The sequence below is a fragment of the Hemitrygon akajei genome, chromosome 13 (assembly GCF_048418815.1).
Source record: "Hemitrygon akajei chromosome 13, sHemAka1.3, whole genome shotgun sequence".
Taxonomy (NCBI): Eukaryota; Metazoa; Chordata; class Chondrichthyes; order Myliobatiformes; family Dasyatidae; genus Hemitrygon; species Hemitrygon akajei.
Genome location: NC_133136.1, coordinates 39,331,137 through 39,349,445, shown reverse-complemented (window position 1 = coordinate 39,349,445; position 18,309 = coordinate 39,331,137). Strand labels below are relative to the sequence as shown.

The 18,309-nt window shown below is 42.5% G+C and overlaps 1 protein-coding gene across 1 annotated transcript in view; it reads left to right on the top strand.

Moving 5' to 3' along the window:
- LOC140738148 (transmembrane protease serine 9-like) overlaps positions 1–18,309 on the top strand; it is a 48,528-nt gene that overhangs the window by 14,160 nt on the left and 16,059 nt on the right. The window contains exon 6 of the mRNA XM_073065292.1: positions 12,991–13,062. Within this exon, the coding sequence (XP_072921393.1) occupies positions 12,991–13,062 (72 nt within the window). The remainder of the gene's footprint in view (positions 1–12,990; positions 13,063–18,309) is intronic.

Here is an 18,309-nt window from a genome sequence, read left to right as displayed (position 1 = left end):
CAACTTCCTCACAGACTGGACCCAGGCTGTGAAAATAGGGGACAAGCTCTCCTCTACAATCACTTTGAGCACCGGTGTCCCACAAGGCTGTTATGGTCCGGTCCGGAGCCCGCATTCCAGGTCTTGATCCGGTCCGTGGACTCCAGACTCTGGGTCTTGTAGCTGTCCCTCCTTTTGCCCTTGAGGCCAATTAGTCACACCTGTGGATCATCGTGGCTTGTTGGGGCTCAAGGAGGTGCACCTGATGCCCATCGGCTGGCGGTGTATATAGGGGGCTCTGGGACTGAGTGGAGTTGGGGGTTGTACTCCCTCTGGTTAAAGACAAGTTCTTTGAATAAGTCTGGCAGTCACCCTGGACCTAGTTCCCTTGCCTTTGTCGGGCAAGCCTGGCTGGACTGCTGTTGCTTGGTGGAGGACTCTGCCCCTTTCCATCCTTTGCTGCTGATGGGTTGTGCCCTGCCCAGGCCCCTGTGTTCCTGTCTGGGAATCTGGGCCCTGCCCTGGAGTTATGTGGCCTGCCCAGAGGTATCTGCCCCTTTCCTATCCTTTGTTGTTGATGGGTTGTGCCCTGCTACCTACCCAGGTGTCCTGTGATCTGCCCAGGCCCCTGTGTTCCTGCCTGGGAGATCCAGAGTTATGTGGCCTGCCCAGTGAACTCCAAGATCCTGCCTTGCCTGAACTCCAAGACTCTCCTGGAACCCCAGAATCACCTTGAATGTCACGTCCCTCATGCACACCACAGTCACCACATCTTGTCTATCGTTTAGTTGTTCCCGTCCTGCCCCTAGTACTTCAGAGCCTGCGTCCTGCACTTGGGTCCAGCCTCCTGTCCCCTTATTGACAAAGGCTGTGTACTCAGCCCCCTGCTGTACTCACTGTACACCCATGATTGTGTAGCTAAGTTTCCATCGAACTCAATATGAGCTTGCTGATGACACCACAATTGTAGGCTGTATCTTGGGTAATGATGAGTCTGAGTACAGAGAGGAAATTAAGAACCTGGTGGCATGGTGCGAAGACAATAACCTATCCCTCAACGTCAGCAAGACGAAGGAATTGGTTGTTGACTTCAGAAGGAGTAGCGGACCGCACGACCCCATCTACATCGGTGGTGTGCAGGTGGAACAGGTCAAAAGCTTTAAGTTCCTTGGGGTGAATATCACAAATGACCTGACTTGGTCTAACCAAGCAGAGTCCACTGCCAAGAAGGCCCAACAGCACCTTTACTTCCTGAGAAAGCTGAAGAAATTTAGCCTGTCCCCTAAAACCCTTACTAATTTTTATAGGTGCACTGTAGAAAGCATTCTTCTAGGGTGCATCACAACCTGGTATGGAAGTTGTCCTGTCCAAGACCGGAAGAAGCTGCAGAAGATCGTGAACATAGCCCAGCACATCACACAAACCAATCTTCCATCCTTGGACTCACTTTACACCGCACGCTGTCGGAGCAGTGCTGCCAGGATAATCAAGGACACGACCCATCCAGCCAACACACTTTTTGTCCCTCTTCCCTCGGAGAAGGTTCAGGAGCTTGAAGATTCATACAGTCAGATTTGGGAACAGCTTCTTTCCAAATGTGATAAGACTGCTGAACGGATCCTGACCCGGATCTGGGCCGTACCTTCCAAATATCCGGACCTGACTTGCACTATCTTACGTCCCCTTTTCTATTTTCTAATTATGATTTATAATTAAATTTTTTATTATATTTACTTTGATTTGTACTCCAGGGAGCGCGAAGCACAGAATCAAATATTGCTGTGATGATTGTACGCTCTAGCATCAATTGTTTGGTGACAATAAAGTTAAGTAAGTTATATACCTGCATACTATCAAACAAAACAACATTCCTCTGGATGAACGTGCACAACACAGCAAATATAACTCACACACACAACACAAAGTAATACTATGACAAATCAATTAACAAATAATAAGTTGCATATCTAATACAAATTTAACAAAACAGTATAATGCAACTGGCACTTCATATGCGATGAGACTTGGTTGGTGACGGGGAGTTCAGTAGTTTTATGGTCTGGGGGAAGAAGCTGTTTCCCATCCTAACAGTTCTTGTCCTAATGCTACGGTATCACCTGGCTGATGGTCGTGGTCAGAGATTGTTAGATGAACAGGAGGGATCATTGACAAGGCTAAGGGCCCTGCGTATGCAGTGCTCCTGATAAATATTTCAGATGGGTGATTGAGAGACCCCAATGATCCGGGGAGCCTCACTTGCCTCAATCTCCTCATGATGTGGAGATACTGTTGAGCTTTCTTGATCAGACAGGAGGCCTTGAGGGGCCAGGTGAGATTGTCCATTATGAGCATTCCCAGATCTTGGAGCTCCTAACTCTCTCCACGGAGGAGCTGTGTATGTACAGTGAGGAGTGATCAGCCTGCACCTTCCGAAATTGCACAATCATTTATTTGGTCTTGTCCATGTTGAGACTCAAGTTGCTGTGCTCGTACCGTTCCACCAACCACTCTACCTCCTCTCTGTACGTGTCTCATTATCATTGTTGATGACAACCACTGTTTTGTCATCAGTGAACTTGATGATTTGGTTTGATCAGTCATGTGTCAACAGTGTGGACAGAAACGGGCTGAACACACAGCCCTGAGAGTGCTGGTGCTCAGCGTATGAAGCTAGAGATGTTTCTGCCCTCATGAACTGACTGTGACCTTACTGTTAAGAATTCCAGGATCTAGAGCATCCTGGCATTTGAGGCACCATTTTCCAGGTGGGACAGGACAGAGTGGAGTGTAGAGGCTATGACATCATCAGTGGACTGATTGGAGTGAAAAGTGAACTGGAAAGGATGCAATGTAGCAGAAAGATGGGGTTTAATATGATCCATACCCAGCAAGTCAAAGCACTTCATTATTGTTGACGTCAGTGCCACTGGATGGTCAGTGCTGAGGCAGGTTACTGTCGTATTCTTGGGCACCGGGATGATGGTGGTCACCTTAAAGCCTGCGGGGACAGTGAACTGCTCCAGAGAGATATTGAAGATGTTTGTTAGAATCTCATGTGACTTATGTCTCTGGTCTCACAGAAATGGCAGTGAATTCTCTGAGAATAATCCCATTTTGTCTTCCTGATGGCACAGGAAAGCACAGCTCTTGCTCACCGGAGAGTTGTCTTATTCTCTGACCTGAAGGCAGTGTCACGATTTCTCAGCTCTGCCTGGGCCCCTGGCTTCAGATTTGCACTCACATAGATCCGTTTATTAACAGAAACGTCTTCAGTGCACTTCTCTATAGAGCCAGTCACAGATCTTGCATATACATTGACGTTAATGTCATGTTTATAGATAGCCACTCCCTGAGCGTTTTCCAGTCTATGGTAACCTGTCTCAATGACTATCATCCAGTAGCACTTACGTCCGCAGTGATGACGCTTTTTGAGAGGTTGCTGATGAAATGTGTCAACTCCTGCCTGAGAAGCAACTTGGATCCACTCCAATTTACCGACCAGCACAAGTCCACAGCAGATGCCATTTCATTGGCTCTTCACTCAACCCTGGAACATCTGGACAGCAAAGGTACACACATCAGGATGCTCCTTATTGACTACAGCTCGGTATTCAATGCTCTCATCCCCTCAAAACTAATCAATAAGTTTCAAGATCTTGGCCTTAATACCTTCCTGTGCAATTGGATCCTCAGTGCCAGTTTATAAACAGTGCCATGTTTATCTTTGCTGATGTCACCACTGTCATACGCAAATCAAAGATGGTGATGTATCAGCATATAGAAGGGGGTATTAAAATCTGGCTGAGTGGTGGCACAACAACATCCTCTTACTCAATGTCACCAAGACCAAGGAGATGATTATTGACTTCAGGAGAAGGAAACCAGAGGTCCATAAGCCAGTCCTAATTGGGGGATCAGAGGTGGAGAGGGTCAGCAACTTTAAATTCCTTAGTGCTATCATTTCAGTGGATCTGTCCTGGGCCCAGAGAGTAAGTGTAATTATGAAGAAAGCATGGCAGTGCCTCGACTTCCTTAGGAGATTGCAAAGACTCGGCATGACAACTAAAACTTTGACAAACTTCTCCAGATGTGGGATACTAGCTGCGTCACAGCCTGATATGTAACACCTTGTTTGTAATGGAAAATCCTAAAACAGTAGTGGATATGACTGAGTCCATCATGGTTATAGCCCTCCCGACCACTGAGCACATCTGCACGGAGCATTGTTACACGAAAGCAGCATCCATCATCAGGGACTCCCACCACCCAGGTCATGCTCTCTTCTCATTGCTGCCATCAGGAGGAAGGTACAGGAGCCTCAGGACTCACACCTCCAAGTCAGGAACATTTATTACCCCTCAAGCATCAGGCGCTTGAGCTAAAGAGGAAAACTTCATTCATCTTCACTTGCCCTATCAGTGAACTGTTCCCACAACTGTGGACTCACTGTCATGGACTCTTCATCTATGTACTTGATATTTATTGCTTGTATGCTTGTTTGTTTGTTTATCTACCTACCTACCTATTTATTTATTTATTCACTCATCTAGCCATCTGTTTCTTTATTTCTTTCATTTTCCTTTTTTCCTAGAAACAATTCTTATTCAGCTTTCTAAACATAATTTTGCAGACTTCTATATCAAAATTGGAACAGACCAATCACAAGGAAAAATCATATTTCAATGAAAAGAGTTCTTACTTAAAATACGTAAGTTTCAAAAAAGTACTTAAATCAGCTACAATATAAATTTCATATAGGTTTCTGTGGTCAGACGATTTGCCAAGAATCACTAATGGGTCAGTTTGTCTTTCTCACATTTCAAGATGGTGGCCCATCCAGTCACAGAGGCCACTCCAGCTCTAGCAAATGGTGTCATTGTTCTCCCTTTACATCTTTCTTACGATAACAACACACTGTTGGATATTACACATGCAATTTTTTTTACTGAGGATATTTGAAACTGGACACCAGGCGGTTATCCAAAGGGAAGAGCAGCTGCAGATCTAAGCGAACCAATCATAATGGAGTGAATTTTGACCATCAGAATAGGACATATGCTGACTTTGCACCAGAGGTGGGGATACATTAGACCTGGTTTATACCAACACAGGAAGCTGCTTCCCATTGGATTCTCTGAAGACTTACCCGTGGTGCTAATTCCTGCACACCAACCACTGATTAAATCTGTCAAACCAGTTTGAAGGGAGATAAAGACTTGGACAGAGGACAATCTCAGTGTTACATGTAATGTCCTGGTTATGATTTTTACTGCTATGCTATAGTTATTTCATTTTAGCAGTTCTATAAGCGTATTCTGTTCTGCTTTCAGCTTGTTTGTGTTTAAACTCAGATAAGAGGCTTGTTATTCAACTTTGGAATGTGCTGTCAGCCAATCAGGGTAGTGAAATTGGGAGAAGGTTCTAGAGAATGCTGGGTTGAAGGTCTTTGTTGGCAGGAGCTTAGAGAGGACAGGAGGGAAGATGTCTGAGGCTGCCGTTCCTGTTCTACAAGATGCTTTGTGCAGATGAATGGCTTCAAGAAGCTCGAAATATTTCTCCCGTGGGAGACCCGTTTGTTTGAGGTGAACTTTAAGAGACCTTTGAATGCTGGTGTGTGTTTTCACGTAGATGAAGGGTCTAGTGCATGAGTGACAAACAAGTTCAAGATGAACTCCAACTTACCTGCACATTTGACTGTTTAAAAGTAATGATTTTAAAATTCTCTCTAAGATTCTAGCAAATAGGCTTGAGACTATCTTGCCTAATGTTATCTCATATGATCAAACAGGATTTATTAAAAATAGGTACTCACATTTTAATATTCAAAGATTATTAAATATCATTTATTCCCCCTCAGCCAAAGAATCTGAATGTATTGTATCTTTGGATGCAGAGGAAGCCTTTGATAGGGTGGAGTGGCCTTATCTATTCCAGGTTTTGAAGAGGTTCAGTTTTGGTCCAGAATTTATTTCCTGGATTAAATTGATTTATCACGCCTCGGTAGCTGCGGTTTTAACTAATAATCAAAAGTCTCCATACTTTAGATTATATAGAGGTACCTGTCAGGGTTGTCCCCTTAGTCCTTTATTATTTAATTTGGCTTTAGAACCACTTGTTATTGCTCTTAGGAATTCTAATTCTGTGCAGGGTATTAAGAGAGGGGATAAATTACATAAGGTTTCGTTATACGCGGATGATTTATTAGTTTACATTTCAAATCCTAAGAAATCTATTCCTTCTATGTTATCTATATTATGGAATTTGGTACTTTTTCTGGATATAAACTTAATTTACATAGAAGTGAATTATTTCCTATTAATAATTATTCTGATTATTATGATCAAATACCTTTTAATATTGCCAAAAACCATTTTACTTACCTTGGTATCAAAATTACAAAAAATTTTAAAGACCTATATAGGTATAATTTCTTTCCTTTAGTTGAATATACTCAACAGGTGCTTTCTAAATGGTCACCTATGTCGATGTCATTGATAGGTCGAATAAATGCTATAAAAATGGTTATTCTACTGAAATTTTTATATATATTTCAAGCAGTTCCCTCTTTTGTTCCAAAAACATTTTTTGATAAAATAGATTCTTTGATTTTATCTTATGTTTGGAATAATAAAAGCTCTAGAGTGAATGAACTTCTATTGCAAAAATCAAAAAAAGATGGAGGACTGGCTTTACCAAACTTTAGATTTTATTATTGGGCAATTAATATTCATTATATTACTTTTTGGATTTACGATATAGACGACCAAGATCGCCCTTCATGGTTACAGCTGGAGGAAAATTCAGTAATGAGGCTTTCGTTAGCTTCTCCAGAATAGGTAGACAAGCTCTTAACCCTATTGTTAAACATACTTTAAAAATTTGCTTTTCAATTTCATAGATTTTTTGAATTAAATGATTTTTTACTTTCTAGTAATATTTATTCTAATTTCTTTTTTAAACCATCAACTTTGGATAAGACTTTTTTAACATGGAAAATTAAGGGAATAAAAACTTCTTTAGATTTGTTTTTACAAGACTGTTTAATGTCTTTTTCACAGTTAATGGATAAATATGATATCTCTAATACACATTTTTTCAGGTATTTACAGGTTAGGAATTTCTTACGTGATTTTTTACCGAATTACTCCTTGGCCTGATCTTCAAATTTGGCTTATGTTATTTTTCAGTTTAAACCTTTTCAAAAATGATTAATAGCTATCATTTATAAACAGTTAATGAATGCTCGCATGTCGCCTAATGATAGGGTTCAACGTACCTGGGAAGTAGAACTTCAACATTCACTTTCAGATAATCAATGGAGTAAAATTTATTATTTAGTCAATAATTCATCTATCTGTGCACGCCATATTCAGTTTAAGATAGTACACAGGGCCCATATGTCTAAAGATAAATTGGCGCATATTTCTCTGAATATAAGCCCTAATTGTGACAGATGTAATGCAGAAATGGCTACTCTAACTCATATGTTTTGGTCATGTGTAAGTTTAAATAATTTTTGGAGGAATGTGTTTGGAATATTATCTAAAGTTATAGATATGGATGTTCAACCTAATCCACTTACAGCAATTTTTGGGATTATTCCAGAGGAAGCAAGCAAAGTGTCTGCTTCCGCACAACATGTGATAGCTTTTTCAACTTTACTGGCTCGGAGAGCTATTTTGCTACACTGGAAAGAATCTAATCCACCTACTGTTTTCTATTGGCTCTCCTCCATTATGTCATGTCTAAGCTTGGAGAAAATTAGAAGCCGGACATTTGATACATCCTTTAATTTTGAACAAGTCTGGCGACCAGGAACAAGACTATTCTAGATTTAGTGTTATGTAATGAACAGGATTTGATAAGCGATCTCGCAGTAAAGGAGCCATTAGGAGGTAGTGATCACAATATGATAAGCTTTTATCTGCAATTTGAGAAGGATAAGGGCAGCTCGGAGGTGTCAGTGTTGCAGATGAACAGGGGAAACTATGGAGCCATGAGGGAGCAGCTGGCCAAAGTTGACTGGATGGATTAGGAAGGAAACGGTGATGAGAAGACTGATGGGACTGAAGGCTGACAAATCCCCAGGTCCAGATGGTCTGCATCCTAGGGTACTAAAGGAGGTGGCCCTGGAAATTGCGGATGCATTGGTAATCATTTTCCAATGTTCCTTAGATTCAGGATCAGTTCCTGAGGATTGGAGAATGGCTAATGTTATCCCACTTTTTAAGATAGGAGGGAGGGAGAAAACAGAGAACTATCGACCTGTCAGCCTGACATCGGTGGTGGGAAAGATGCTAGAGTCCATTATTAAGGATGAAATAGTGGCATATCTAGATAGCAGTGATAGGATTGGGCCGAGCCAGCATGGATTTACCAAGGGTAAATCATGCTTGACTAATCTGTTGGAGTTTTTCGAGGATGTAACCAGGAAGTTAGACGGGGGAGATCCAGTGGATGTAGTGTACCTCGATTTTCAGAAGGCATTTGATAAGGTCCCACATAGAAGATTGGTGGGTAAAATCAAAGCTCAGGGCATTGGGGGGAAGGCATTGACATGGATAGAAAACTGGTTGGCAGATAGAAAGCAAAGGGTAGCGGTGAATGGGTGTTTCTCGGAATGGCAGGTGGTGACTAGTGGGTGCCACAGGGCTCAGTATTGGGACCACAGCTGTTTACCATTTACATTAACGATTTAGATGAAGGCATAGAAAATAACATCAGCAAATTTGCTGATGATACTAAGCTGGGTGGCAGTGTGACATGTGATGAGGATGTTAGGAGAATTCAGGGTGACTTGGATAGGCTGGGTGAGTGGGCAGATACTTGGCAGATGGCGTTTAATGTGAATAAGTGTGAGGTTATCCACTTTGGGAGTAAGAACAGGAAGGCAGATTATTATCTGAATGGTATAGAGTTGGGTAAGGGAGTAATACAAAGAGATCTCGGAGTCCTTGTTCATCAGTCACTGAAGGTGAATGAGCAAGTGCAGCAGGCAGTGAAGAAGGCTCATGGAATGTTGGCCTTCATTACAAAGGGAATTGAGTACAAGAGCAAGGAAATCCTCTTGCATTTGTACAGGGCCCTGGTGAGATCACACCTGGAGTATTCTGTACAGTTTTGGTCTCCAGGGTTAAGGAAGGACATCCTGGCTGTAGAGGAAGTGCAGCGTAGATTCACGAGGTTAATTCCTGGGATGTCTGGACTGTCTTATGCAGAGAGGTTAGAGAGACTGGGCTTGTACACGCTGGAATTAAGGAGATTGAGAGGGGATCTGATTGAAACATATTAGATTATTAATGGATTGGACAAGATAGAGGCAGGAAATATGTTCCAGATGCTGGGAGAGTCCAGTACCAGAGGGCATGGTTTGAGAATAAGGGGTAGGTCATTTAGGACAGAGTTAAGGAAAAACTTCTTCTCCCAGAGAGTTTTCGGTGTCTGGAATGCACTGCCTCGGAAGGTAGTGGAGGCCAATTCTCTGGATGCTTTCAAGAAGGAGCTAGATAGGTATCTTATGGATAGGGGAATCAAGGGATATGGGGACAAGGCAGGAACCGGGTATTGATAGGAATTGATCAGCCATGATCTCAAAATGGCGGTGCAGGCTCGAAGGGCCAAATGGTCTACTTCTGCACCTATTGTCTATTGTCTATTGTCCCTTTATTCAGTATTTTCACATGATTTAATTTTTATTTATTTATTTATTTTTCTTTATTCTCTTTGGGGAAAATCCTTAACCATGAAGGTTCAGAGATGACTGGAAGGATGTGTTTTTTTTTCTCTCTTTTTTTTCTAATTTTATCCTTAATTGGACTGCCCAATCTTCCTTTTTCTTTCCTTTTTTTCTCTTTTTTTTTGTTTTTTGTTTCAGTTTAGTTAGTGGTTTTTTTTCCTTATCAATAAAATTTCCAATCTTTTTTTTATGATTGTTATGAGGAGTTGTAGTTTTTTTTGATCATTGCATATATAATAGCATAATATTTTACTTATTTGATTTTGATATTATATACTTTCTGTTTTTATTATTGCTGTTTATATGTCTTTTATATTATCTACTTGTTAAACTCCTCTTCCGATTTGTATATTCTTTATTTGGAAATCAATAAAAAAGATTGAAAAATGAAATGTTTTAATTACCTATCTTAATTATACTTTTTTATAAATTGTATGCAGTGTACGATCTGTTATTTCTAGCTGGGGGCAGTATATCACACAGCATTCACACAAACCGGAGTTTGGGTGGGCAAGACATCCCAACCTTAGGCATTTAGTGGGATCAAGGACAGAAGGAGCTTTCAAGAAGGAGCTAGATAGGTATCTTATGGATAGGGGAATCAAGGGATATGGGGACAAGGCAGGAACCGGGTATTGATAGTAGATGATCAGCCATGATCTCAAAATGGTGGTGCAGGCTCGAAGGTCCGAATGGTCTACTTCTGCACCTATTGTCTATTGTCAGACAGACAGATGGACAGACATACTTTATTGATCCCAAGGGAAATTGGGTTTCGTTACAGCCGCACAAACCAAGAATAATGTAGAAATATAGCAATATAAAAAACATAAATAATTAAATAATAATAAGTAAATTATGCCAAGTGGAAATTAGTCCAGGACCAGCCTATTGGCTCAGGGTGTCTGACACTCCGAGGGAGGAGTTGTAACGTTTGATGGCCACAGGCAGGCATGACTTCCTATGACGCTCAGTGTTACATCTCGGTGGAATGAGTCTCTGGCTAAATGTACTCCTGTGCCTAACCAGTACATTATGGAGTGGATGGGAGTCATTGTCCAAGATGGCATGCAACTTGGACAGCATCCTCTTTTCAGACACCACTGTCAGAGAGTCCAGTTCCACCCCCACAACATCACTGGCCTTACGAATGAGTTTGTTGATTCTGTTGGTGTCTGCTACCCTCAGCCTGCTGCCCCAACACACAACAGCAAACATGATAGCACTGGCCACCACAGCCTCGTAGAGCATCCTCAGCATCGTCCAGCAGATGTTAAAGGACCTCAGTCTCCCCAGGAAATAGAGACGGCTCTGACCCTTCTTGTAGACAGCCTCAGTGTTCTTTGACCAGTCCAGTTTATCATCAATTCGTATCCCCAGGTATTTGTAATCCCCTACCATGTCCACACTGACCCCTTGGATGGAAACAGGGGTCCCCGGTGCCTTAGCCCTCCTCAGGTCCACCACCAGCTCCTTAGTCTTTTTTACATTAAGCTGCAGATGATTCTGCTCGCACCATGTGACACCTAGACGTATGAAGCCAGGGAAAGCTGGAATTTTCGCCGTGGAATCCAATGGCTGTTAGCGAGGGGCTAACGAGCTGTTTCTAGAGACGTCCAGTAAAAGGGGGTTTCATACAGAATGTCCTGAAGTTAAAAGTTCAAAATTTAATATCGAATTACATTTATGTCACCGTTTACAATGCTGAGATGTTGTTCTTCAAATTGCCTGTCATTGAATGCCTTTTAAAATTGTTGACCAACAAATACAGCTTTCTTAATCTTGACATCAGTTATTCTGCCCTGAATAATGAAGACAGAGAGGAGCGGAGTGATGATGGCGTTAAACGGCAACTCCTTTGCTTGCACCTTCAGAAAAGCTCTTTAATATCATTATTTTTCCCTTTCAGAGATCTTTTGAAGATCCAGACCTGGAGTTAACGCTGACTACGGTTCTTTGCGGGAATGGGACCCGCTCTCTGAGTTTTATAACCGGTCACTGTTGTTCGGCACGTCAGGAGTTTGGCCTAAGAATCCAGCTCAGTTTTGGAGGCCTAGGATCTCAGGGCTCTGGAGACGGGTGGATCGAAGGTCGGTGTCACGACAGGAGACCCATGTGTCATTGGGGGAGTCAGAATATCTATGGCTGTGTGCCCAGATCTTTGGGCACAGAGCTCTAAAAAAACTGACGTAATGGACTTTTAACAATGTAAACCTGCGAGCTTTTTGATATGTCTCCCCACTCGCTGTGAAAACAGAGACACCTCTTTCTCCTTTATTAGGGAGAGGGAGACACTGTGGTATGTCGAATACCAGGTGAAACGAGAAGTCTTTGGGGTAACTGCAAGTCTGTGTCTTTCCTGTTGCTTTTCTCACACTTGAGTGCTCGCTGGAGGTTGCCGATGCTTTTTTTGCCGGTGGGGGAGTGGTATTGTTGCTTTCTGCCGCTTATGTGAGGGAGGGAGGGGAATGGGGGGGACTTTGGGGTTCTAACATTTGACTGTCGTTCATTCTTTGAGGCATTCCTCTTTTCGTGGACGGCTATGAAGAAAGAGTATTTCAGGATGTATATTGTATACATTTCTCAGACATTAAATGTACCTTTGAACAGAAATAACAAATATAGATGATTTCAAGAAATGCTGTGTGTTAGGCATGTTTCACGGTGATTTTCATGATCTGCAGCCCAAAATCCATAAGATAGTCTTCAGGAAACAAAATCTTTGATGCCTGGTGCTATTGGCCTTTTCATTCTGACAAACATATCCCCATCTACCATCTGGGTGATGGATATTGCCATCGGCTCTTTCCGATCTTCACAAATCTATGAATAAAAGGAAGCCATCTATATTAATCCAGTGTAATAATATCATTTGGATTTGGATTGTCAATATTTTAAAGTAAATGCAATAAAGTGACATATTCAAATGACGTTTCTCAAATTTAATTGATCTTTTAAGATATCATTTAGCATGCATTCACATAGGATTGGAATAAATATTTTCTATATGTTCCCAGGTTACAGAATTTCAATGAAATGTAAAGAGATAGGCATCAGAATTAAAAGGAATCCCTCCCTGAAACCCAGAATGTTTGCGGAAAATTTCAGGTTCACTATGTCCCTGTCATGTGACTTTCCATAACTGATGTTGATTCAGAACAGTAGATTTGCAAATCTTCACATTCATTAGTGGTTTGGGGGTGGGGAACACTGAAATAAATAAACCACTTCCCTCCAAGTTCATTATAAATTCAATAACTTTGGTGTTATCACAGAAGAAACAATGATGAATCCTTCACTGTACATTCCACTTGTTTTGTTAATTGTCGTCTTCCTAGCTCCAGCGTGTAAGTAGCAAAATAAGGAATACTTAAATACTTTCCATTCATGAAAGCATTTATTTTAATTATATTTAATTTATGATGCACATTATAATAATGGTTTATGGTAAGTACTGTATATTTACTGTTTTAGCTACATTAATATTTATCTTCTATATATGCCAATAGATGTCTGCTTTGTTGTTTTTCCTTGTAATTTTATTTCTAATTTGGAGAGGACAACTATATAAAATGTGGTTACAAAATTTCAATGAGCAACATGTCAAGCAGCATCTATGGAGGGAAGGAAATTGTAGAAGTGTTGGCTTATTGTTTCTCCAGCCCGTGGCATCTGCTGTTTCTTGTGTCTCCTCGTACTACTATGAACTTTTCCTGGAAATCTACTTCATATTATTTAATTTTTAACTAAATATTATTATCTTTAGGATTAATGAGAAGCTGTGGAAATTAATTCTTGTGTGTTGAATTCTGAGTGGTGGCCATGGGCACTCGCATGGGCCCAAGCTATGCCTGCCTCTTTGTCATCTATGAAGAACAGTCTATGTGTGAAGCCTTCCCAGGTTGGACTCCCCAACTCTTCCTCCGCTACTTTGATGACTGCATTGGCGCTACCTCATGCACCATTCGTACGCTTGTCAATTTTATCAATTTGCCACTAACTTCCACTTTTCCCTTAAATTCACTTGGTCCTCCTCTGACACCTCCCCCTACTTTCTTGATCCCTCTGACCCCAGACTGTCAGCTGTCATCTTTTACAAATTTACTGATTTCCATGGTTATCTCGACTATACCTGTTCCCAATTTATCTCCTGTAAAATGCTATTCCCTTTTCTCAGTTTTTTTGTCTTCTGTAGGAGCATGAATGAAGCCACCGGAGAGAGTACTGGTAGATACAGAGCAGCTTCTTTATTCGACAAAACAAGCTACAGCAGGCATGACATGGAGATGCTTCCGGTCGAAAGGTCTCCAGGCTCAACATAGGGCTCGATATTTTATGTGCTAAACATCAAAGGACAACTCCATGTTTACAATAGATGGACAATGCTTTCTTTGACTACGCACAAACTTCACACCTGCTGATTGGCAGCCACATCAGACATCAAAATGAACTTTAATCAGCATTGTCTGGTCTGGGATTCACAGCTTTTTTTAGCAACCCATTGATCTGAGCTGCACTCCAAATTAAATCCACAATACATATTCAAATGTGAAGACTGGTAGCCAAAGTCATTTTTGCTAAACCCAGACATCGCTCTAGCATACCCTTGTCTTGATCCTCCTGGGCAAAAATAAATTTGCACCAACCTAAAGGAGGATCTACTCAAATAGGGCAGAAAAATGCCCTGCTCAGAACTCCACCCATCCCCTACCCCAAGCTAAAACACTCTCTTTCCCGGGGCACCAGCAAGTGCATCACAGGCCCTCTCGTTGATGTACAGGAAGGAGTTGGTGTGGTCTCTATTTGAATGAATGCTGAAAGGGTCCAGCTCATTTCTATTCATTCCCCATTCAGGCTGGGGGTGACTGTCTTCAGAAGCCATGTGCAGTCCTTCTCAATCTGCCATGCTATCGAAGTTGTGGAACCTGCTGTCTCTGTTAACTTATGCCAGTATCTTTTCTATTCTATGTTATTCAGCTCAGCAACCAGCCTTCATTACAGAGTACCAGGCTTTAGATGTTTCAAAAAGAACAGAGAGGGAGGCAAAAGAGGAGGGGCATGGAATTGCTAATTAGAGATGGTGTCACAGCTGCAGAAAAGGAGGAAGTCATGGAGGGATTGTCTGCTGATTCATTGTGGGTGGAGGTCAGGAACAAGAAAGGGGCAATAACCTTACTGGATGTTTTTATAGACCTCCCAATAGTAACAGGGATATTGAGGAGCAGATAGGGAGGCAGATTATGGAATGGTGCAATAGCAATAGGTTTGTTGTGATGCAAGATTTTAACTTTCCTAATATTGATTTGCATCTCCTTAGCGCAAGGAGTTTAGATGGGCTAGAGTTTGTTAGGTGTGTTCAGGAAGGTTTCCTGACGCAATATGTAGATAAGCCAACTCAAGGAGAAGCTGTACTTGATCTGGAATTGGGAGATGAATCTGGTATGATGTCAGATCTCTTGGTGGGAGAGCATTTTGGAGATAGTGACCATAACTCTACCTCCTTCACCATAGTGCTGGAGAGGGATAGGAGCAGACAATTTGGGAAAACGGTTAATTGGGGTGGGGGGAATATGATGCTATTAGGTAGGAACTTGGGAGAATAAATTGGAAACAGATATTCTCAGGGAAATACACAGCAGAAATGTGGCAAATGTTCAGGGAACATTTGCATGGGGTTCTGCATAGGTATGTTGCATTGAGGCAGGGAAAGGATGGTAGGGTTAAAGAACCACGATGTACAAAGTATGTAGAAAATCTAGTTAAGAAGAAAAGAAAAGTTTATGAACATTTCAAGAAACTAGGTACTGTTAGAGCTCTAGAAAATTACAAGGAACGAGCTTAAGAATGAAATTAGGAGAGCCAGAAGAGGCCATGAGAAGGCCTTGGTGATCAGTTTTAAGGAAAACCCCAAGGCATTCTACAAGTATGTGACGAGCAGGAGAATGAGCTGTGTGAGAATAGGACCAATCAGATGTGATAGTGGAAATGTGTGCATGGAGTCGGAGGAAGTAGCAGAAGTTCTTAATAAGTACTTTGCTTCAGTATTCACCAGGAAAAAAACCTTGGCAATTGTGGGGATGATTTACAGCAGGTTGAAATGCTTGAGCATATAGACGTTAAGAAAGAGGATATGCTGGAGCCTTTGAAAAGCATTAAGTTAGATAAGTCACCAGGACCAGATGAGATATACCCTAGGTTACATTGGAAAGCGAGGAAGGAGTTTGTTGAGCTTCTTGCGATGATCGTTGCATCATCAATAGGGATGGGAGAAGTACCGGAGGATTGGAGGGTTGCAAATGTTGTTCCCTTGTTCAAGAAAGGGAGCATAGATAACCCAGGAAATTATAGACCAGTGAGTGTGACTTCAGTGGTGGGCAAATTGTTGGAAAAGATCCCGAGAGGCAGGATTTATGAGCACTTGGAAAGACATAATCTGATTAGGGATAGTCAACATGGCTTTGTCAAAGGCAGGTCATGCCTTACGAGCCTGACTGAATTTTTTGGGGAAGTAATAAAACACATTGATGAAGATAGAGTAGTAGATGTAGTGTATATGGATTTCAGTAAGGTATTTGATAAGGTTGTCCATGCAAGGCTCATTCAGAAAGTAAGGAGACACAGGATCCAAGGAGACCTTACTTTGTGGATCTAGAATTAGCTTGCACACAGAAGGCAAGGGGTGGTTGTAGATGGTTCATGTTCTGCATGGAGGTTGGTGTCCAGTGGTGTTTTGCAGGGAGCTGTTCTGGGACCCCTCCTTTTTGTGATTTTTATAAATCACCTGGATGAAGAAGAAGGGTGGGTTAGTAAGTTTGCTGATGACACAAATGGTTGGGGGTGTTGTGGATATTCTGGAGGGTTTTCAGAGTTACTCCGAGACATCGACAGGATGCAGAACTGGGCTGAGAAGTGGCAGATGGACTTCAACCCAGATAAGTGTGAAGTGATTCATTTTGGTAGGTCCAATTTGAAGACAGAATGGTAAGACTCTTGGCAGTGTGGAGGATCTGAGAGATCTTGGGGTCCATATGGAGAGGACAATCAAAGCTGCTGTGCAATTTGACAGTGTTGTTAAGAAGGTGTAGGTTGCGTTGGCCTTTATTAACCATGGGATTGAGATCAAGAGCCGTAAAGTAATGTGTCTTCTGCCTTTGCGTTTCCTGTGAGTGTGTTTCCATCAACTATGGTCAGGTCTGGTGTGTCCGGCTGATGTTCATCTCTTAGGATCTCTGTACATTTGAGCAACAGGAAGGTGGTTTAACCACAGTCCTGTGTTTCCAGTGGCTGCCTCGCCGAGTCTGCACACAGACGCAAGTGTTACGTGTTAAAAGTACCATCTGTGGTCTCATCCACCCCGAACAGTTGGCATATTTCCTTCATCACTTTCCCTGTGAAATGTGCTCCCTGATCCGAGTCCAGCTGGACTGGGCTTCCCCACCTTGGGAGGATTTCCTGAACTGGAATCCATGCGGTAGAATCCATCCTTGTTGGGAAAGCCACTACCCACCGGGTGAAGTGATCGGGAATTACTAGACTGTAGCTATTCCCCCTGCTTTTGGGTCGGGGTCCCAAGAAGTCAATCTGGATGTTTCCCCAGGGTCCCTTTGGCTGTGACTGATTTGCCAAATGTAGATTTATGCCCTTACCAGAGTTATGCTGGGCACATTTGAAACAATGGCGGCAGAATCTCTCAACAGCCCGCCCATCCCTGGCCACCACCAGTCCTGCCACAGGGTGGTAATCATGCTCTGCCTTCCCTGATGCATCACCCCATGATATAATTCCAGTCGTATCTCCCTAACACATGGTAGTACCACGAATCCTTCCTCCCCGTGTGCCCAGCTCCTCTCTGGTCCCTCCTTTTGCACCCTTTCTCCTCCATGTCTCCTTCCCTTCTGCCTCCACCTCTTTATAGAATTTGACTAAACCGGCTTCTGTCATATCTTCCTGCAGGCTTGCAGTTTCAATTGGCTGTTGTTCCTTCTTCTCAGTGATGTCTGCCCACTCGATTCCTTTCTGCTCCTGACTCTCCCCTTTCTGGTCAGCTTTCACTTTGATGACTGCCACCTCTGCTGGCAGACTCACTGCTTCCAGCAGTTTTTGTATTAGGTGTCCGTACCGAATACCTGGCCTTCTGCTATCTGTGACTGCTCTCTGCCTCCCCCCGTCTTCAGGAGCTCTATGGGGTATGAGGTGTGTGTAGTCTGAGTTGTCCCACCACTACAACTGGTTCATTTACTTGCACTGACCACACGGTGCAGTCTGAAGTTCCTAGGCAGCAGGGAAGTCTTTCTGCAACGGGTGTCTGTTTGAATAATAGGCCTCTGGCCTTCTTGTATCCCCATGGACCTGCAGCACAACTGTGTCGAAGTGCCCTCCCTCGTTGCTGCAGTACAAGTGAAAGGGGTGAGCCACATTGGGTAATACTCACTCAGGTGCAGAGACCAGGGCTTTCCTGATATCTGTAAAAGCCCTTTTCTCATCTGTCTCCTAACTCACTTCCTCCAGAGGGGCTTCCCTCCTTTAATCAAGGCCTAGATCAGGTGCTGAGATCCCTAGAATGAAATTACGACAGTAATTAAATAGACCCGTTA